At 39.1% G+C, this 23058-nt stretch overlaps 1 protein-coding gene across 1 annotated transcript in view; it reads left to right on the forward strand.

Annotated features, from left to right (window-relative positions):
• The window catches only part of ASXL3 (ASXL transcriptional regulator 3), a 127424-nt gene that overhangs the window by 12089 nt on the left and 92277 nt on the right, over positions 1–23058 (forward strand). The window contains exons 2-3 of the mRNA XM_052703875.1: positions 14424–14506; positions 17583–17585. Of these exons, the coding sequence (XP_052559835.1) occupies positions 14424–14506; positions 17583–17585 (86 nt within the window). The remainder of the gene's footprint in view (positions 1–14423; positions 14507–17582; positions 17586–23058) is intronic.

Raw genomic sequence — 23058 nt, forward strand, 5'->3', positions numbered from 1 at the left:
GCTGCTCCAGCACAGGTCTTGGCAGGTGGCAGGTTGGTTCCCAAGCCCTCCTGTCCCAACTCTCCAGAGGCAGCAGCTCCAGCCTAGGGCTGCTCCTGTGAAGGCTGTCCATGAAGGAAGCCACAGCCGTGAGGCCAGATCCACTGCTGTACCATGGGCTCCTCCACAGGCTGTACATGGAGATCTGTTCCTTATGGTGTCCGTGGGCTGTAGGGGGACCGCCTGCTCCACCATGGGCCTTTGCACTGCAGGGTATTTCTGCTCTGTGCCTGGGGCACCTCCTGCCCTCCTTCTGCACTGACCTCAGGGTCTGCATGGCTGTTTCCTCATGTTTTCTCACTCCCTTCTCCCATCTGCTACTGTGTAGCAGTTTCTTTTTCTTAAATCTCCTCTCCCAGAGGCATAAACAATGTCACTCATGGGCTCAGTGGTGCATCCCATTGGATGGGACTAAATCTGCATTGGGCATTTGCTGGGCTCTGCTCACAGAAGCCACTCCTGCAGCTTCCTGCTACCAAAACCTCATCATACAAACTCAATACATGTGAGCAGCTGGAGACTTCGAGTATAGATTACAGTCCAACAGTAGTCTCTTGAGCAATAGGTGAAATACTTTTTGCCAGGTATCCCAGCAAGTAATATTTCATGGGAAGTCTGAATAAAGATTCCTGTTTTGGTGTTGTCCTGGTCCTTCAGATTCCCGATTTAGCCGTCCAAATAGTACATGCTGTGTCAAGTATTGGTTTACAGCTCTGTGAGACTGGCTGGGAGAATCAAATACAGAAGTCTGAATGCTTGGGACATTCAGTCTGCCCATAATGAGTCTCAGCATCCTCTGGAGAAATAGCAATAGTAAGAAATGGACACTACTCTCAGCTCTGCAGAGCTCTTGGTCCAGTTGTTTGTTTTTTCATCTTGCAAACTAAATTCTTCATGCTAAAATATTGTTTCCTCCTGTCAGTGCTCAGAGATCAACCATATCACTGCCAATTTCCTCTGTTGCTTTTGGAAGGAGAGTTACCCGTCTGATTGGAACTTGCCAGTGATAACCAACCCTATGTCTTTGTTGTGGAGTGATATTCATCTTCCTTATCTGTTGGTGAATGCTGTGGTTTACAGAGTGTATGATCAGCCCTCAAAGAATAGATACTGAGAGAATATGGAATTACTGGTTTAAGCTAGTTAGAGCACCGCAGTTATCCTATGATGAAGGATCTTTTGTGCTCCTTGTGATGGAGTGTTCCAAGGACTCGGTGAGCTTCACTAAGTGGTTGCGATGTTAAAACGTTCTTTTTCAGAGTACTAAAAGCACTTAAGAACTAGAGTGCTGTGACTTCACAAGGTAAATTTGGAGATTTTTATCAGTCTGGCTGTGCAAGTTCCTGCATACTGTATACATCCATTACTCATCCATTGCTGATGATTGCTGCATTTACTAAGTACCTTTCAGTGCGTGTGCTGTGATCAGTCCTTTGCAGTAAGTGTTTGATGTTCATTGTGGGTTATTAATTTAGCCTCCAGGTCACAGCAGCGGCGACAGTGAGGAGACTGCTGAACTCATAAGGGGCTGCCTGGGGACTTGTCCAATGAAAGAGAATATAAACGTGCAAGAAGTAAATGAGTTTGTGTTGGTTTGGCAGATCGCAGGATATGGCACATGGGATGAGCAATGAAAGGAGCGGGCATAGTCAAAGACATTAAGGATAAAGTCAGTGTCTGAGCAGTTATGTGAGCTACTGTGATTTGTGGACTCTTTCAGCTGTCTGTGGAATGTGGGGTTGAAATCTACAATGGCAGGAAGTGAAGAAACTAGGGAAAAAAGAATTGAAATAATAGAATCAAAGCATTTGATCAGGGTTATTTTGTATGGATTTGGAAGGTGAATCAGGAGAGTATTGTCTTGTTGTCTTTTAGACTGTTTAAAACAAAAAACCAAAGATATCCTGATCTTTCAAATTAGTTTGTCATAGTGGGATTAATTTTCAGAATTTTCTGTAGGTTAATTTCTAGCAGAAGAGGTGATAAGTTGCAGCAGGGAACGCTTCTGCTTCCATTTGTCTGTGGGGCTGTCTGCTGTGCTTGGAGATGAGGTGTCAAACAATCCAAAGCATACTCAACTTGCTATGATTTCTGAAATCTTTAATGCTTCTGTTAATTACACATATATAAAATATCTAGCTGTGTGTGTGTATATATATATCTGATATCTAGACATGTATATATATTTTTTTTTTAACGAGGGTAAACTTGGTTTCTACAGTATGCTCTGTATATTAGTGTCTGTGCTGCAGAAGAATATTTCAAGCTGTTTAAGGTAATGTTGCAGTAGAATAATGTTCCTATTTTCATTCTGAGCCAGAACTGCAAAACAGGCTGCTTAGATCGTGGAGGCTGATGTACACACACAGCAGTTGGGAAATTCTCCTGAAAGAGCTGCAAAGAGATTGAGAGGTGTCTTTTTGTATTTAATATAATCACTGCACCTGTTTGCTGTTATCAGCAGTCTGAGAGCTGTTACGGCAAGAAGTTTCGTGTGTTAGTTAAAGTGTTGTTAAATGTTGGGATTGATTGTAGAGAACAATTTCAAAGTGGCAGAAGAGGGATCTGGGGAAAGCATTCTGAGGATTAATGTTCTGAAATAAATGGTTTTTATTTAAAAGCTGCAAACATACATAATAATATAATGCTTGTTACTTTTAGTACTTGCATACATTTTCTGGGATTAGTAGAAGAAAATGAAACTGAGTTTGCTGGCATGTCATGTGGTAAAAAGAAAGTGTGCCTGAGTAATACTGATGTACTCGGATGGTCCAGCTGCTTTGGCAAACAGTGAAAAAGAGAAGGGAATATTATTTTGTCAATGAGGAATAGTAAATATAAAGGAGAAGAAAAAGAAATCTATGAGTGAAAGTGAAGGAAATAGAGAAGAAATACGTCTATGTTCTATGATAAAACTACATTCTATTTACTTATTTGTTTTGCAGCCATTTCATGTAATGAGGTAACCCATTGAAGTTCCCAAACCTTCATCTTTCAAGTTCAGTTGCTTCTCAAACCTTAAAGTTGGAAATAAAAAAAATAAAATGGTGTCTTCTCTCATCTGTGAAAGATAAAACCTTTGTCTTGGAAATGAAATACTGCGTTTTTATTATGTTGCATTCTGTCTAGAACAATTTGCAGTGTGGGCTATCTCAGCCAAAGTATTACTGTTGAAATTATAAGTAATCCCTATGAAATAATTGAGAAGACCAGTTTGTCTTCTGCAATATTCTCTCATCTGTTTGGTATTAAGACTTTTCGAAATGAGGCTCAAAAGTCCAGGTTATTTCTAGACCCGCAGAAAATGCGTATACCCTGGAATCTTTTGTGTCCAGAACTCAGTCTGATACAGTGCTTGAAGAGGTGACAGTTTTCTTGTGGTTCTGAACAATGCAATTTATTTTTGTTTAAACCTTCAAGAACGTAGTGCCTAAATTCTCTGTGTATACTTTTATGTCTTTGGTGAGATTGCCTGACATAATTAAAGATTGGATTCCTGGATTTGAGTTGCATCTCCCTACCAACTCGCATTGGTTCAAAGGTATGATATAAGTTCAGTTGTTACACTGGAAGCCCAAGCTGAAGCTATGTAACTTTTGCGTAAAATAGATCTCATTTTTCTCTTGCTTGCCTTTTTTGGGGGGGATTGAAGATTTAGTTCAAACAAGCATGACTATAATCTCCCTAAGTACTAAATCTGAAATGTGTCTAAACCCCACAGACACAAATTATTTGCCAGTAGCATTCCCTAGGAGCTGATGACAATTAGATAGTGCTGTGTTTCCTGAGGAGATGTGACTTTGGGAAGACTCAGATCCTCAGATATATGAACGTATGTGTGTTGATGCTTACAGCAAAATGCGAAAAACATGCCAAATAGGCTTCAGCCATGTTTTGTCCCTTCATGGTTTGGTCTTTTTGAGTGTTTTTTCTTAACTTCAATTGAAGTAACAGTTAAATCTGATTAACAGGTAGCAAAGAATCCTAAGAAATACACTGTGAAATTAATGACCCTCAGAGATAGATGTGTGTCTTGAACAGGAAGCCTAGCTTTAAAAGATCTGTATATTTGTATTCGTTTAGAAAATCCTCTGTGGTTCCTGTCTGCTGACCAATTACTTTGTTGTGATTCCAGAACTCAGTGTTAGGAGTTGTGTGATGGATGACTGCTGGTCGTTTCCCAGTGCAGCCTGCTCAGCTGTTGTCCAGCTTGATTTTTGGGAATTTGGGCACATAGTTTGGAATAATGCCTTCAACAGATTCAGGAGTTGGGATGACTACAGGCTGTCCAGAAAGTTTTCGGTTTTTTCCCTTATGGAGGAAGAGACATTCTGTAATCTGATCTCAAAGCAAGACACAAACTGTTGTTTTAACAATCAATGTTTTGTCTCCTTACCTAGACCAGTTCTGAGGTCACAGTTCATCTTTCTTCTTCATAGGCTGGAGGCCCCATGAATTGGTTTGCCGATGCTGAGTGATTGCTCCTTGTTTCAAATCTGTAAGGGAAATCAGCAATCAGTTGGAAGACAGCTGTACTGATAAGGTTCCATTGATCTTTCTCTCCTATCCACTCACTATAAATTAGAAATATCCATCGCTTTCATGATCCTTCTTCCTTGCCCTTACCTTCCATAGTGCTACCCTGTGATGTGGCTGGTCTCAGTGACACGGCTAGCCTCAGTTGCTGATTATAATTTATGTGGCTGTAATTAACAGCCTGATAAAAATGTCTGAGTCAGTATCTGGGAAGTCTAGATAACAATAATGCTTGTGGTGAGAACTCTTCAATAACTCACTATATTTGATGCAAACCAATGGTGAAGGATTGCTGTTTTTAACAGGAAAAAAAAACAAACCATTCATATCAAGGATCAAATTTCACCCAGCGTAGCATGATTTAGCAGTCTCCAGAAAATGAGAACTTAAGAAAATACAGAAAATTTGTACTCCATCTTGAGGAAAAATAATTATTTCCTCTTTAACAGAACTTCTGCTTATCACGGTGTTCACTGCAGTATAATCTGAAACGTTGCTGTCATTTTACATACAACATTCCGGAAGCACATAAACAACATAATGTGCATATGCTTTCTCCAAAGTAATTGAGTTTTGAGAGATCATTAACATAAGTTTGAGATGGTCGGATTAGTTTACAAGATCCTGGGGAAGAAATAATCGTGTAACTTTTTTCAGAACTTGGGGAAGCTCCTTAAATACTGACTTTTATTTATGTATTTGGAAATGAATGCAAATGCAGGTAGAGAGCCATCATACGTTCTTTTTAATCTGACTGCTGCGACAAATGTTTCTTAGTAAAGGTTGTTAAATAGTGTATTTTTCAAACCTTTAAACAGATGCTACAAATATCACTGCAGACCACCACTATGTTCTGCATTAAATGTTGTGTTTAACAGGACAACTGTGGGTGGACCTGGGTGATGAGATGGGGGAAAGGACTGTGTGGAAGGACTGATAAGAAGGACTGAACAAGTGACAGAAAATGGATATGAGTTAGTGAACCATAGAATATTCTTCTATTTTTGAAAGTCTTAGATGAGTAATTGTCAACTGTGCCATCTGTAAGTAATGTGGGCTTCCAAATTTGTGGCAATTAAAACTGCCTAGCATCCCACTCCAGCCCTATGTTTTATTATGTGTACAAGTCAATACTGAAGGCTAATCTCTTGTGACATTAATCGTCTCATGAGGAGAGATGGAATAAATCACAGTAGCCCTTCCTCTCTTCATTCATGAAGATAAATGCTATAACATGATGGCTGATCTTTGTTATGACACTAACCATTATATATTTAGCAGAGATAGCAAAATCCCACTGACAGCTAACAAAAGAATTCTCTCTTTACATGTTCTATGAGAAGGCTGTATTTCTTTACTTAAAAACATGACTTATCATATCTGCTCTCAGAGAAATTTAAGCAGTGGATCTGGGTTGTGCCAGTGAACTAAATTCTGTATGCAACAATGTCATGATTCCAAATAATAAAAACTCATGTGAAATCATTGTGCAGCTCTGGGGGAAGAACGTGTGTAATGGGCTAGGACTGTTCAGATGCTACTGTTTTGTATTGCCAATTCTGACGAGAAAGTATAACTCCTATTAGAACAAAAGAAAAACAACCAAACAATAAAGAAAACAACAACAGCAACAAAATAAACAACTCCACCATCAACCAAACTTCAGCACTTTCAGGTTTGTGGAGGTTCTGTTCTCTACTTTGCCTCCAGTACTTGAACAGATGGGCTCAGTGACTTTTGTTTTTCTTCCTGTAATTGCAAGGGATTTTTTTTTTCCCTTTTTTTCTGGCTCTATCACTTGCTGCATGCCTTTTAGGAATTTCTTTCTGTGTTTTTCATACTTTGGACAAGTCTGGTCTTTCTTTCGAGGATAAAGTTACTAAGAAAGACTCCTAGTCATTTTCTGTGTCTCTGCTTATTAATCTGAACAGAGTGGTGCTGTGTATCATCCTGTGAGGGAGAGACAGAGCAAACAGCTGAGTTGTGAAGTTTATGAACTTTCCCTGTGAGGTTGAGAGTATCAATGGCTCTTATATTGGCTTCTCACATAAGCGTCAAAATGCACTGCAAGTTTCATGAGATAGTTTCTTGCCATTTATCTTATAGAATTAAAATGACAGCATAAATGTAATTGTTTCATTTACGTGGTTATTGTCATCAGCCATATTTTATAAGCATGAAGAGAAGTGCTTCTTGGCTGCTTAAATGTATTCACAGTACATCAGTGGAGTCAGTGCCAGCTGCAGCATGAAGCTTGTCTTTTTAGTAGGTGATTTTTACCTGGATGAAATACTTAAAATGGCCAAAACTGGTAAGTTAGAATATTTAGCTGGAATACATAGTTAAAGTGGTTGATTTGTATTCTGCTGTGATTCCAGACTTATTATTTTTATTTTTCTCCTCTTTTTTTTTTTCTTCACCTTCTGGAAATGTTGGATCTGTATCTTTAGGACACTGTCGAACAAGATAAGCTCTGGTAATAAAGCAATGGCAACAAAACCGGCGTAACTGTCACCTCTTGTTAAGTCTGCTGCATTCAGAGAGTAGCCAGTAGGAATTTTATTTCTCACATTAAAAGTAACCCTTACACATTACATTTGCCTGAGGAAATTAAGCAATGAAGGCTTTTAAAACTAGCACATACACGTTTTCTCTATTGATTTTTATGGGAAGTTTTACTCTCCATATATTTTTTTTATTTTTTTGTGCTGAAACATTGGTCATGCAGCAGTGCTTTTTTCAGTATGTCCAAAAAAAAAAAAAGAAGTATATCAGCTTTCAATAGTGCAAACGGTGTATAGGGAAGTAACTATGGTTGTGGTTTGGTGCTTATTATTGTTCTTGTATTGTTCCATGAGTAGTGATGAGCACATTCATATTGCTGGTACTTCTTCTGTTACCTGTAGCATAAAGGCAGCTGACAGGAAACTCATATCCTTTCTACCCCTTTAGTCTCAGTTACCTAAGCATGGCCTCTCTTCATTTTGTACAGGGGGAAGAACCAAAGGGGAATTTTTATCCCTGCTGGAATTAGAGGCATTTCAGGATTGTGGCCTGTTTCATCACTGAGCTAGTGTAGATATCAGTATATTTTGGGGTGATGGAGCTGGTTTTTGCTCCTGGTCTCTTCACTGAAAGAATGATTCGTTACTGTAAGCAGCTTTGACCCATGTTTTTCAGCTGACTATACTGATGCTGAAATAGAAACTTCTACACTAATTTTCTAAACTTAATAGATTATATTCTACAAGCTGTGGAAGGTTCACAATGCAATTTGTCCTGTCAGCATCCCAGAACTACAATGTGCTGCTGGCTTGCTGCTAAGCACATGCACATTTGGGCTACCTTGGCCATGTCCCTCTGTTTGATTGTAGGGAGCCCACAGCAATGAAACATCTGTATTGATGTGCTAATGCATCAGGATGTAAAGGACATAGGGATGTACTGTGAGAGTGTACTGTGGGAAAGTACAGGGAAGAAAGTTTTGTTGTTGCTTTTTTTTACAATGGAGATGTGGAAAGGTTGCAGGTCTTGCAATACCTCAGAGGGAAGAGTATCACTTTGTGTGCCGGGAAAGGCTGAGCAGAGAAAGGCAGTGGGGTGTTGTGATTTAAAGCAAGGAGAGGTAAGGCTTGCATGGCTAAGCAGAAGGCTGTACTGCACTGTCAGCATTGTGCATTCTGAGAGTCTGAATGCTTCACTACTTGAACTGAAGTTACTGCTAATAATGTAATGTAATGAGGTTACACTAATAGTAGTGGAACCCATTCCAGGGTAGAAAGTTTGACATCGTGCTCGCTGGGATATGTATCTTTGATCCTCGTCTCACACTCCTTGCCGATAGAATCCTGCGTACTCACTGAGTTCATCCTGTTAGACTTACGGAGATGTTCATGGATCTGTGCCAGCAGATCCTTTAAACTAAAGTTCCCGATTGCTCAGGCAAACTGATTACATCAGTAGGGAGAGAAATATGAAGGCCTCCTTTTCTTTCATTATATTAGACCAGATTGGTAAGCTGTTAGAAGATGCCAGTTGTCGAGAGTTGAAAACTTTCCATACATTCTCTAGTGTGATGGATGAGACTGCTGGCGATGCCAAGATGTCTTTGCTGATAGAACTTTGGCTTTTAAAAGAAATAACATGATTATATTTTTAAGTGATTTAAAATCCAGTTTCTTTTGAATTGAAAATGTCAAGTGTAGGGTTTTTTGGAATTTCCAAAGCAGCATTGCTGCCTTTCTATCAGTTTAAAGTGTGACGTTGTAAATGAATAAATAAAACTAATAAAAGGGTTCAGAGATCTCTGAGCAAGCTTCAGACAAGCTGGTCAAAGAAATGGAGTGAAATAATAAAAAAAAAAACCCAAATCCAAATCATTCAGCTTCTTTCTTTCTTCTTCTTTCATTCAGTATTTTAGGAGATGATATTGCTTTATGTGTCTGGCAGGTTAGAAAAATTAGGCTATTTCAGATCAGCTTACAAACAATTCCGCGTTAGAAATTGTTGTTGCCTTCAGTTCATACTAAAGGAACTGTGCTAAAATGCTTTTGATTGGAAGAGGGCTGGAGGAAATGGATTCAAAGTGTTCTTTAACTATTTGAGCTTTCGATGTCAGTAGTGTTACCTTGGAACCTAAAATAAGCATGGATTAGTAAGCAAACACAGAAGTGATGTTAAAACTTCATTTAATATATTTCAGCGAGTTTAGGTGTTTTCACGTGATTTTCTTGCTTTCTTTAAATCTTTGCTCCTTTCCTTGCTTGATTTTGCTTTTCTTTCTGATGTAATGAAGCATAAATTACAAAGGCAAATGCATGGTATAGAACATTTCATGAAAGACATCTCTGATGAAGTGCAATTATCTCCACTCAAATTTTGTACCTTCCTTACAGTAACAGCGCTTGCATAAGGACAGAAGGCCTATGGGAAGAGTTATTACTCCCATTTCAGCTTCTTTTAATATTTTAGTACTTGGAAATTACCCTTTACCTTTCTCTTAATCACTATCAGCAAGAGCCCCATGGACCTCTGTTTAAGAACGATTAAAATAGCTTGTAGTGTGTCTTCCCTTGTTATTCCCTTTCCCCTTCACATCTTGTATACCCTTTCTCCTCCCAGTCTTTTGGTTTTCTTTTCCTCATCTATCTCGATCCAATTCCTTTCTTCTCCAGCTCTACATCTTAGCCGTACCCTCTCCTCTCCTAACCATTTACCCATCTTTCTTCGCACAAAGGGCTTTGAACTTTTACCGGGCTGCCCAAAATTCCCCAATGGCTACAGCCGTTAATCAAAAATGAATACAAAAGATTTGAGTGGGGCATTTCCCACAATAAAATCAGTCCTCCTGTTAACCTCACACAAGCAGCTGGAAAAGACAATGCTGGATTTATTCCAGGATGCTGTTCTTGCACCCTGTTTGGAACTCCATCTTTCAATTTGTTAATTTAGGAATGGGTGTCTAGAAAAGATGATGCATATTTTGCTTAGAAGAAGGAAAGATATTTTTCTGGTCTTCTATCTACCCTTCTCTTTTTGGACAGTAAAGAATGTCTGTTGTGCAGTTTAGCCTTACTTGTATTGTAGCTGCTGAGTGGGAGCTCTGGCAATAACTGTGCTATTCCTTTTTCTCCTCCTGAATTATTTAAATAACGTTCTAAAGAGAACTGCTCCAGTTTGTGTGTAGTGGCTCAGCATATAGTTGGACGCTAAGCAGATGTGATAAAATGATTCTGAGTTTTGTCAGCAGTCTGACCTTCAGATCCCTGCAGGCAGCTTGCAGAAAAAGGCATGGCTCTGTCTCATGTACTGGACTCGATGATCAATATCACCAAGAGCTCTGGACCAAGCTGCTGCTTTTGGACCATAGCACTGTTTCAGTCCACACTAGGTTTGTCTTTAGAGGCATCGTTTTCTGTCAGTGTCATAACTCCCAGATGCAGGACTAATGGCTGTCTCTCTGGCAAAGCTTTCTTTCTTTTTACAGGACAATGTTTGTGAGTGGCAAGCTGTACTTTCTAGTTTTTCTTTCTTCATGCTGTTCCTCTACTTGTGTTCCCTCTAGTGGCTGAGTTGCAGATGGTTGAGCAGATCTAATTCAAGCATATTAATACATGTACAATATATGTACAAGTACATATAAATTAAATTAGCCACACTGTCCATTTCATAGGTTAGCAGGATTCATCTCTTATGCAGAGCTCAGAATTTTGAGACTACTTCAGAGTCCTCTTGTTACCAGGTCATTGGAAAGTACCTTTTCTCCAGAGTAGCACTTGATGTTTTTGAGCAGCGTAGATGTACCTAAGATAGATATCCTGCTGAGGAAGGGAATTTGGATTTCTTCTCATAATATGTAACTGGCAAGACTTTTCAGCTGGAACCAGGAACGCATGTGTTCATGGCATTCATGTAGTTGTTCAGTATTGCTCAAGTTGTGCATTGGTAAATGCAGGTGAAACAGTTTGTCAGGCTGCTACCATTTGTAGGGAGGTTTGATTTCTTCTGCTAGTGCTTTGTAGTTGCTTTCTCTTTGAGGTATTAACCAGAGTTGGAAAGGACAGCAAGAATGTGTTCAGTGCAATGTCTCCTGTTCTCTTTCAGGCTACCGTGATGGGTATCAAACAATTTGTCCCAGTAATTTAGTGGCTGTCCCTTTTTAAGGCTGTAGTTGAATGGCAGGAATAAATAGAGCATCTTTGATCCTCAGTGATAGAGGTTTCAGTCAGTGCAAACCATTCTTCCACCACCATCCTTTGCAGCAAAACACATCAAAACAATCATAGTTTTCATGACAGTCCTTTAGCTTATTTTAATTCCAGCATTGTTAGTCACTGCCCATACACTGTATGTGTTGGTGGATGGAGTGGGAGGAAGGAGAAAGATACTTGAAACAGATAAAGGCTTCCTCCTCTGATGTGCATTAGTTTGTCTGACCCAGCAGTCTATGACTCAAGTACGCTATGGCATTTTAGGATTTTATTTGCCTTAGGGGACAGTCAGTAATTCAATTTGAATTTCTGATATTATTTTTAAAAGTCTACAAATGCAAAAGGGACTGTAGGCTTTTAGTAATGTTAATGGTGAGGTATGGAAGCAAGAGACCCTCATGCAATTATCCGTTCAGTGTATTCATTAGCTCACAGACTCTTAAGTAATACTCCAATGCTATTTTTCATAACTAAGGGGAAGAAAATATTAGGATTGTCATTAAAATGTTTTTTGTTTTTTTTTTAAGTTTTTTTTTTTTTTACTGTGATAAATAGACTAAAAGTTACAAAGGTACAAATGGAGAGTACAAGGGGGAGGGGGTAGAAAAAGACATCCTAGTTAAGGTTTTCTTAAATTAATCTTTGTTCTGATAAAGAAAACTTAAGTGCCTGAGACATGGTTTTCAAATTAAGTAGTTCTGAATTGCAGAATTTGTGCTTTTCAGTTAGGACACGAACAGTTCTTTAAATAACAGGCCTTTGTTTAAAGGGTTAGATGAAGAGAATTAAATTCATAGGGTGTATGAACTGCAGCCCAGGCGACATGTCCAGCAGTAAAATAAGTCCACACAATGGGCAATTGTTTGCTCCAGCACGGTCAGCCTGTCTAACACACTCCACGTCTCAGTTTGTCATTATACCCTGAATGTGTTCTCTTCATACTGTGGTATTTGAAATCTGCCCTGTGGGTTTGGTTAAACTTTCTGTAGTAGTGTTATGCATCCTGCTTGTTGGTTTCATTGTTGTTCAGTGAAGATGATCTTCCATATCCCTCTGTCTGGCCATTGTTCCCACAACCAGTTCAGTGCAGCTTCCTCAGCACAAACTGCTCTCCCTTCTCCATTGTCCAGAATGGGGGACTGCTGATGTTTGCGTACTCTTATTGTTTCCTTCCCATTACTGTCAAACACACGTGGTAGTACTTGGCTCGTTGGCTGACTCTACAGAGTAGGATGTGATGTTGTAGAGAAGGGGACAGGGCTACCCAAATTTTCTCACTTGCAGGGAGGAGCTGCCCAGGTGTGCTGAGGGGCCTGTACTCAGGAAGAGAAACAGGGAATCCTCCACAGTGAGTAACCCCGCATTCAAGTGCAGTTTCCTTCGTAGCTGTGTCCAGTACAGTGTAGTTTTCCTCTTCTGTTCTTTCCAGTTTGCCCTCTGGAATGTTCCCAGTTGAGTTCTGTTCCCTTTTCTCCCCTGTGTTTTGGTGTATTCTTATTTGACTTTGTTCCTTTTCTTTGTTGTCTTTTCAAAGGTCAAACTTTCAATTTTCTCCTATATGTAAATCTCTTCTCATCCTCATCTTAATCTTCAGTGTCACTTTTCCATTGTGCTTTGTGGTTCTGTCCATAATATGCCATACCATTTCTCTTGCACTGCTGTGCTGTGGCCCTTTTCTCTTCACAGTACTTTTAGTACTTACTCATTGTCATATTCTTTCCTATCCACTTTTCCTTCTCCTTTCAAATCACCTTTCAGTTTTCCTTTCCTGACAGGTCCCTTTTGAATCTTGCCTATTGATGTACACGAGATAAGCTCAGTTCAGCTCCCAGCCCTTTTCTAGTGCAGCCCTTACTTCTGCATTTTTCTTTGTGGAGCTGAAAGTTAAAGAACAAGAAGCTCATCTGCAACAAAAGAACCAAAGGATTTGGTAAACTGTGTTTTGGTTGAGAAAGAGAACAGGCAGCAGGCTAGGGTTATAAAATGATGGAAGTGGGCAGTGCTGGTCAATTGGTAGAGAGCAAAGAGGCTTTGGCTTCTCTGCTTCTCTGTATGAGCTGTTTGAATTACAGCCCTGATTGGCTCCCTTCACAGATTGCTGACTAGTGTGATATGATTTGGTAGTGGCTCCAGTTTCTGGTGGGCAGGTATCCACACAGAAGTAGCAACTTGCACAATTGCTTGTCTTTGTTAACTACTAGAGAGAAGCTCAGGATCAGGCAAGACTGGAAACTGAACTGGTGTCTTGTTTACCCGTGGTAGAAATGCAGGTTCTGGCTGAGATAATGTTGGTGAGATGCTCTCGGAAGCTTGCATTGCTGTTGCCTGTGCTGCACCTTTTACTGCTGATTGAAAGGTTTCCTTTTCCAGGGCTGTCAGTCTGGCACATCACCTGAGCAAAAGAGTGGCTGTTTGTTTAACAGCTTAAAAATGATTGGGACAAAAGGAAGTGGGGAACCAGAAAATTCTGTACAAAATGAGTGTCTGTGAAAAGAGGAATGAGTTACTTTGGGCTTGATTGGAGAAGGCAAAGGAGTGGAAAACTGAGTTGAACTGGAAAAATACATTGCTCTCTGTCATGTAGCATCTTGTGTGCTGTGACTGTTCTGACTACTTCATTTTTCACTGTTTTTAGAAACAAAGAACGTTTTGCCCTAGTAGAGTCAATTCTCTTTTTTTGTTTCTGAGGTGACAATAAAGCCTCAATAAAGTGTCAAATATTCAAGTGGCCTCAGATGGTTCTAAAGTAATTAAAAAAAAAAAAAAAAAAAAAAAAAGGAGAGGGGGAGGAGAACATGTCCTGTTGTTTCTCGCTTTTTGTTTTATTTTCCCTTCTCCTTGAAAGAAATTCTGTTGCTCTGCGATCAAATCAGTTGCGTATTTCAACTCTTCTTATGGAACCTGGTAAGAATCTTTCCCAGGTGATATAGCAGATGAGGCACACAAGAAGCAAGTAACCCTGAGTCTTACTGCAGTTTCTTGGATTATATCTGGCCTTCCAGCAGACAAAGGACTCCGATCTCAAGACTAGCATTCCCTGCCTTTCGCATGTGACTGTACATGAACTGCATGGTTTATAACCTTACAGATCTGCAGGACAGCTGTCATGTCACTTATACATTTATTATTTATTTTCAGGCATTGGAAAAGTATCCCAACTCACCAATGACCGCAAAACAAATACTGGAAGTCATTCAGAAAGAAGGGCTAAAAGAAACAAGGTCAGTGTTTATATGTTCTGTATTTTTACTGTCTCCGTGAAAACTGTTTAGGAATGGTTCACAAAACACAATGTGCTCATTAATGGCTGAATTAATTTCCAGTACCAAGTTGAGAAATACAGCTGATGGGTTTTCTTTCTTAGTCCAAAGCTTTTAAAACGATAAGTGGCTGGCTTAACTGTGTACCTGTCTAATAGCCTCTATAGGCCAGCTCCAGTCTAATGGCTTCTTCAGAAAGACAGTGGGATTTGATCAGAAAGACCAGTGATGCTGTTTAGTTTTGCCTGGAGACCCAGGCTTAGCACCATTAAGCTGTTAGAGGTTAGGTGGGTTATCCAAAGCCTGTGGAACTCGAGTGGCCTTCCATTGCCTCCATTACGTTTTGAATCAGATAACTATGATTTGCTTCAGATGAGCATGCCCGTTTCCTTTTCCTCAAAAGTGATCTAGGATTCTAGTGACCCACAAGTGGAAACGTGGGCAAGAAATAAAATAAGGAAGAACTGCTTCGTGATGGTCTTCCACACGATGCAGTTTCCTGTCCTCCAAATAATGCAGTAATATTTCACTGTTCTAATAAATAATTTTAATCATTACATGTTGCTGTCTCAAAGCAAAAGGAGACATTTGCTTTTATTTTAAATTTTTTTTAATTAAAATAATTACATTATTTTATTATGTCACCTAAAATGTAGGAAAAGAGAACTTCAAAGGCTTTGTAGAGTCGTAATAAAGCATTATGTCCATTACTTCTGAGTTTTTATTTTGTTGAAACGGATTTAACAATGGGATATATTGTTACTGAATTTTGTTGTTGTTCCTAAGAAGCAGAATACTCAGAGTGGTCATTTGCAGAGCATAACCATGTACTGCTTTCTTTGTATCATTGTAACACGCTTATGATATCTGTATGTTGGTGAAAGTGCAAAAGAGATGGTGTGCAAGTTGATTTTCACCCTTTTTACAGATATAACATGCATTAGTTCTTGCTAAGAAGTTTCTTGAAGTATATTTGGCAATACCAAGGAAACAAGGGAACAAAAGCTTTTGAAAATGAATGTCCAGACATGTGTTATGCTGCAAAGATTTGCATACTGAAAAAAAAAAAAGACAAATCTGTTTTTATTAAGATACTGTTTTTTCACAGCAGTGAATAGATTGCTTTCTTCTTACTTCCTGTGATATGAGACAACTGTATGGTAGCAGCTTGCATGCCTGATAACAGTATTTCTTTGTGATTTTAAGAGTTCTTGTTTCCCCAGACAGTGCATAAATAAAATTTTGTGTGCAAAACCTATGGGAAGCAGTGAAGGCAGCATTTTTATATGTTTTAAGTACAGAAAATGTAGAATTGTTGCTGAATAAATAATAGGATAAAGATTCCTTTAAAAAGCATCAAAACCAGAGATTCTCTTTCATTGCCTAAGTATTTTAGTGACTGAGGATTGTAGGCAAACAGGAAGGAATTTGAAGTTCATACTGACCTGATTTTTATTCATGGTATACGCTGGTGTATGTGAATATGCAGTTTATTGCAGGATGCCATATGTGGCAATGGGTATGTAGACAAGTGAAAAAGGATACAGTTGAACATTCCTTATTCAGTACGTGAAAAATTGTATGAAGTTGCGTGCGTGTCATTCTGCATTGTTTGGTGTAGAAAATCTAAATTGTGCAAGTTTAATAAAGAAAGATATTGATTCTTTATTTTTAATTTTTAAAGTGCTTACTTTCTCATTTAGCTTCTGATTTTATTCAAGAGTTGTGTGTCTGTCACATTTTAATATTAGTTAAGCACAAACTTGCAAAGTTGTCCGGATGCCTGTCTCCTAGTAAGGACATACACATATTTTGTTCATTGGGCTTTTGGACTTAAGAACTGTGAAAGCAAAATTTTACTTAAGTCTAAAGTCTCCCACTCACTTTATCAAGCTCTGCAGTTTCTTTCAGTGTATTTCTACCAGTATGGTACCTTTGTCATTACTGAAGTTATTCCTTCTCGGTCTTTAAGCTGCAGCCAGCTAAGATGACTGAAGAATGTAGATTTTATGACATGCAGTCACGTAGTCATAAGCCTTAGAATGGAGCTAACACATTTTATTCTGTAATGATTTGTGTATTTTTCCAAGTCTGGACTTACGCCAGCAGTATGTTACTACATTAATATACTGTGCTAATTCCTTTATACTGATTATCTTTGTCAGTAGAACCTTGGCAATCCTAAATGAAGTTCTTCAAAAATTCTTGTTTCTGCTGTTCCATTTATAGATGAATGAGATTAGTTGGCTTAGTCATTCTTCAAATATATTGCAACAGTAATTAATCTAAAGCTTTTTGCTGTGATAGTAAAGCTAAATGAATAACATATGAATTTCAGCAATTTCATTGTACTCATTACATGTAATCTTTAAAAATACACTATCAGACTCTTCAGGCTTTTCTTTTGTTTGTTTGCAATAAAGACATCCAAGATCTACATTTATATTTCACTACTGAAATTGTTAAATGCAACAGGAGGAAAATTTCAAAGTTGCAAAGCAGATATAAGTTAGGAGTTAAAATCAAAAGCTACTAATGTAATGTGAGAGGTCATACACTTAACTAGGTTCACGTATCTTGGGATGTATGGCTCAGTTTTGTTTTTTAAATATCTTCCTGCTGTGATGGCCGGTTGCCAAATGATCAGCTGGCTGGCAGTTCTTTTGCTATCTAGAAGTATTAAAAATTTGTATGGTGAACCTTTTGGGGATGTAGAAATACATGGTGTTTTTGGGGTGAAGTGGAGGCAAGTGAGAAATATTTATGAATATATGCTTACCTATTGGTTGCCTCCAGACAACAAATTTAGCCATGGTTTCCACAAGGCGGAAAGCTCATGCCAAATAGAGTGTTGTGACCTAGAGTTCCTGTCCAAAAATGTGGCTGTTCAGATCTCCATCTGCAGGGAGTGCATGAGCCTTTTGTTACTGGTGAAGGGCAGCAGTGATATCACCTGTGTGAAGTGTGAGCAGGTGGAAGATCCGCTCAGTATGATGGCAGAGCTCAAGGAGGAGAGGGAGAGGTTAAGAAGCATCAGGAAGTGTGAGCAAGAGATAGACTGGTAGAGTAAGTCCTTGCTGCGCCTGCAAGAAAGGTGATACATCCCAAACAGTGATGGACCCTCTGCCCTGTCACTGTAGGGCAGAGAGAAGGGGCGTAAAAGATGAGGAGGACTGGAAACAGGTCCCAGTTTGGCATTGCATGGAGACCCCTTCCCTATCTACCTCTGTTCCCTAAGAATTCCTCCATAATAGGTTTGAAACTATGCAATTTGAGGGAGAGGTAAGGGAGGATCATAGAATCACAGAATGGCTTGGGTTGGAAGGGTCACCAAGAATCATCAAGTTCCAATCCCCTGCCACAGGCAGAGCCAACAACATACAGATCTGGTTCTAGACCAAGTTGCCCAGGGCTCCATCCAACCTGGTCTCAAACACCTCCAGGGATGGAGCATTCACAGCCTCTCTGGGCAGCCTGTTCCAGCACCTCACCACTCTCTCTGTAGAGAACTTCTCCCTGACATCCTATCTAAACCTTCCCTCCTTCAGCTTAAAACCATTCCGCCTTGTTCTATTGCTATCTACCTGAATGAAAAGTTGATTCCTCTCCTTTTTATAATTTTCTTTGAAATACTGGAAGGCTACAATGAGGTCTCCTTGCAGCCTTCTCTTTTCCAGGCTGAATCCAGGCTGATTAGACCGTTGTGAGACAGTTTAGTTTTACCCTACTGATAATGTGTTGTTGTGCTAGTAATCCTCAGCCTGTCTTTGTAGGGAAGGTGCTCCAGCCCTCTGATCATCTCAGCCCCTCCTCTGGACCCTCTCCAACAGTTCCACATCTTTCCTGTATTGGGGCCCTCAGACCTCGATGCAGTACTCGAGATAGGGCCTCAAAAGGGCAGAGAAGAGAGGGACAATCACCTCCCTATCCCTGCTGGCCACCCCTGCTTTGATGGAGCCCAGGCTTAGTGAGCTACAAGAGCACAATGTTGGCTCATGTTCAATTTTTCATCCACCAGGACCCCCAGGTCCTCCTCTGCAGGGTTACTCTCAGGTTCTTTTCCCAGTCTGTATACATATCTGGGATTACTCTCACCCAACTGCACAACCTTGCACTTTGCTATGCTGAGGTCCCAGAGGTTTGGAGGCTTGCTAGTGTGACTCCCATCTACAAGAAGTGTAGGGAGGATTTGGAAATCCTGGCTTTTATCCAAAATAGTATTGCCAGCAGAAGCAGGGAGGTGATCGTCCCTCTGTACTTGGGCCAGTTGAGGCTCTTGAGTTCTGTGTTCAGTCTTGGGCCCTTCACTACAAGAAAGATACTGAGGCCCTTGAGCATGTTGAGAAAGGGCAACAAAGCTGGGGAAATTGGAACACAAATCTTACGATGAGTAGCTGAGGGAACTGGGATTATTCAGTCTGGAGAAGAGAGGAGGCTCAGGGGAGATCATATAGCTCTCTATACTACCTAAAGGGAGGTTGTGGCAAAGTGAGGATTGGCCTCTTCTCCTGTGTAACTAGCAATAAGATGAGAGGGAATGGCCTCAAGTTGTGCAGGGAGAGATTCAGGTTGGATATTAGAAAAAAATTCTTCTCTGAAAGAGTGATCAGGTGCTGGAACAGGCTGCCCAAGTAGGTGGATGAGTTCACCATTTCTGGAGGTGTACAGGAAACCATTTAGATTTGGTACTAAGGGACATGGTTTAGTAGAGAAATACTGATGGTAGATGGACAGTTGAACTAGATGATCTTGGAGGTCTTTTCCATCCTTGATGATTCTGTGATCAGCTCTAATCTTAGTGTTTTCTTCTGTAGTTCTGTGACCCTGCTGATGATTGTCTGTCTTGTGTTTTTGATGTTACTGTATAGGTTTAGAATTCCTCCTCTGTTTTAATAAATTGTTTTCACGTTTTCTACATATGTTTTTCAATATGTTTTATTAAGATTGCTTTATTGTGTAGTCTTGCATTTAGCATGCTTGCATCTCTTCCAAATTTAGCATTGCTTCTGTATTGGAGCTTGTTTCCTTTTGTAGCATTATCTTTTCTCTCCTTTGCTTATGGAAATTCCAAGAGAAACAATGTCAAAAGGCTTACTGGATTTGAGGTAAATGATACCCTCTCTGTTTCTCTCTCTACAGAGTCTGGTACTGTGTCAGAAAGGATATTTCTCATGGATTTGAAGTAATTTATTCTTGACAGATATACGTATTACTCAATTTCTTATCTCATGAATGCTTCCAGATTATTTTTATTCCATATTTGGGAGAATTGAGATTAAATTGTTGTCTCTAGCTCCCTGCCCCATCTTTTTTCCAATTTTTAAAGCTAGTCACTAAATGTTTTCCGGTCTTTTGGAATCACTGCTGCCTTTTAGAATTTCTCAAAAATAGCTATTAATAATTCTGAGGCTGATCCAGCCAGCTCTCAATACCTTATGGTAAATTTAAACAGACTTAACAACATATAACATTTTTGTTATTTTTGTTGTTTAATCCATTTTTTTTTCTGTTTGGTATTGGTTTTGGGTTTTTTTTTGGTGTTTAAGCATTACATCTTTCTAATTATGTGCCAACAAAGAAAAGACACTGATACTCCTATGTTTCAGGGATGAGTGTATAGTGCCACTCTCTTCACTGAAGAGCAAGCCAGTCCTATTGATTTTTGCACTTACAGAAATGTCCTTTTGCCTCATGGATGAAAGAGATATCTCGCACATCAGTTCTCTGAGCTGCCTGAAGTTTAATTTTTTTGAAGCTCATTTTCTTCATTTTGTGTTCTTCCTTATTTTCCTAACATTAAAGAATTATTCCTTCGTGAATGCTCCATCTTCCCCACTGATTTGAATCAAACCTACTGCTGCCTTCCTTCCTGACAGCTTTTTAACTCTTCTATTTAAGGATTTTTATCCTTAACACAGTCCAGGAACTTGCCAGATGCTTTGCTGTGCCTGTGCCATTTTATTTTATTCTCCCCCCTCCAAGGGATGCCGGCGGAGTCATAGCGGTGTATTTAAATAGGTCATGTGCTTTAAAAAAAAAAATTGCTGATTTTCCCAGAAAAAAAAGCTTCTCTCTTGAGTTCTCCTGATTTCTTCTTCTAAAAAATTCTGATCTTAATACCATCTTTGTTTTTTTTTTTTCCCTTTCTTGTCATTACCCAGAAATTGCCCGTAGGAGCATGAGAAATGATCTAGTCCCTTCTCTTTAGGGTAGTACACTTCAGGGAGGCTAGGGCCAACAGAAGACATTTTAAAAATATCAGGAGATAAAAATAGGACAGAAATTACTATGAATTAAGTGTTTGGGTTAGGGAAGAGAAGACTGAGTTGAGACACACTAAGTCTTTGGATACATTAAAGATAGAGGAAAAAGTAAGGGAATACATTACTCTGCCTGTCTGATATGGACAGGGCAGGAAACAAGGTCATTAAATTGTAGCAAGGAGAGATTGAGATTAGATGGTAAGAAGATTTTTTTCTAATAGATATAACTGAGTTCTGTCATAAGCTATGAGAAATATGCGACTGATCTGTACATCTCTCTGAAATCATTTTAGTTACTTATTTGTCAGAAATTTTGCAGAATCAGTTGATCCTACCTTGAATGAAGGAAATGAACTAGTGTTTCCCTTGATACTTGTTTTTTTATGATTTTTTCCAAATTGATTTGCAGTACTAAGGCAATATATACTGTGGGGGTCCCAGAGGAAAATATCCAGCCAAATTCTGATAAATGTGTGATGCTAATAGCCATAGATGATGTGTTAGCTTTTTTGTAGTTTCTTTTCCCCCTTGCTTGGTATGGCTGGGAAATTGACTTGTCCACTTCCATGTCTGGAAAAGATTTTCAGTACAAGTTAAAAGCCAATAAACTTTCAAAATGGAACAAGAAAAGTTTAATTTTTGAAGTCTAACTTTAGCCCACAGCTATGCTAGCTATTTATTTTCTTCCTCCATTAAACTCAAGAATGTCAACCCTAGAATGGGATGATTTCATAATAATTTTGCTGTTCAGCTGGGACAACTGACCCGTCTTGTCATTTTCATAGTGGCATAGAACATCTAGGTTAGAAAAGACCTTCAAGATCATAGAAGTCCAACCATCAACGTGATCTAAAAAGACCCATCTGTAAACGATGTCCCTTAGTGCCATGTAGAAGTGTCAAGAAGAGGTTAACAACTCCTCTTCTTTGGCCCATTTTTCATTTACTGGTAGGAATCCTAAACTTCTTTCTTTTGACGTTTCTTTTTTGATCTTCATTTCAACTATAAGAATTACTGCATTCTAATTTTTTTTTCTCTGCATATTTTGCATTTTCCTAGGCAAGATTAAGCTATCTATTGATTTATTGTTGTGACAGTAGACTTTCTGAAGAGTGAAAAGAGTTTCTTGCCACTGGCACTAATGCTGTTTCTTCTTCACATTGTTGATAATATCTATCATGAATTATATCATAATACATTAAGTCTATTGAACCTAGAAAAGCAGCAAAGTATGACCCTAATAAATCTCAAAATACTCTTATTAGCTTTTCACTCTTTGTGCAGAAATATTAAACTGGTGGGTTAGATACTTTGAACTGCTGAGCAGTCATCAGTGGAGTGAAACACACGATCTGCAGTCTGTCTGTAGCTCTGAAGTGAGATCATGCTCCTGGAAATATTACCCTTACCTTTGAATCCTTTGATCTTTTTCACAGTGTCTCTTTAAGCCTTTGAATACTTCATCCTTAGAGCTATTGACTTAAAAATAAAACCCTTTCTGAATGTTGCAGTTTCTGTAAATAGGCTAAATGAGCTGGCTGCACTCTTCTGCTGTTTACCTTGAGTTCCTTGTTTTATTGCATATGCATGTAGACAGAAATTTTTACTTCCTTTCTTTGTGAAGTAATTCCAAGATGTCATTGTGATCTGTAATTATTAACAAGTCGTTGTTTTTATCTTTCACTTAGAAGGAAAAAAAAAAAATCAAGTGCTCTCTAATAACCACAGGCTCTTAAAAATTTCATTGGAAGAGCCACAGTTTTTTTGTCTCAAGACTTTGATCATTAAAGGAAGAGCACAGACAGTTAAAAGGCTTCTGTGGTTGTGTATGTCTAACAGAATTTACTTGGGAGCCTTTCAGCTGGAGGAGAGTGGTGGTTTGTCTTGAAGGTAGCTGTTCCCAGGAACGGGCAGAAAGGAAACTTTGATGGGAAAAGCGCAGGACAGCCGTTCACATCCTTTTGCCTGACAATGCGAGGTTTTTCCTTGTGCCTCTATAAACATGACTTTTGTCTGCAGACCAGTGAAAGAAACGATCTTTCAGTTTTACCTGTTTTTCATTTCAGACATTTCTTTTGAAACACATTTTTGTCCTGGTATAGCAGTGAGCCACTCAGTTTAGTAGGCTGTTGTGTTAATGACGTTTTACCGTGTGAAAATCTCAGGCTTATTTCTTCTTGCCTTGCTGCTCCCAGCCAGTATCTTGTTTTCCAGAGTACAGCCTAACTTGGTAAAATTGGATGGGATTCC

This window comes from Tympanuchus pallidicinctus, unplaced genomic scaffold, assembly GCF_026119805.1.
Source record: "Tympanuchus pallidicinctus isolate F22 unplaced genomic scaffold, pur_lepc_1.0 scaffold5, whole genome shotgun sequence".
Lineage (NCBI taxonomy): Eukaryota > Metazoa > Chordata > Aves > Galliformes > Phasianidae > Tympanuchus > Tympanuchus pallidicinctus.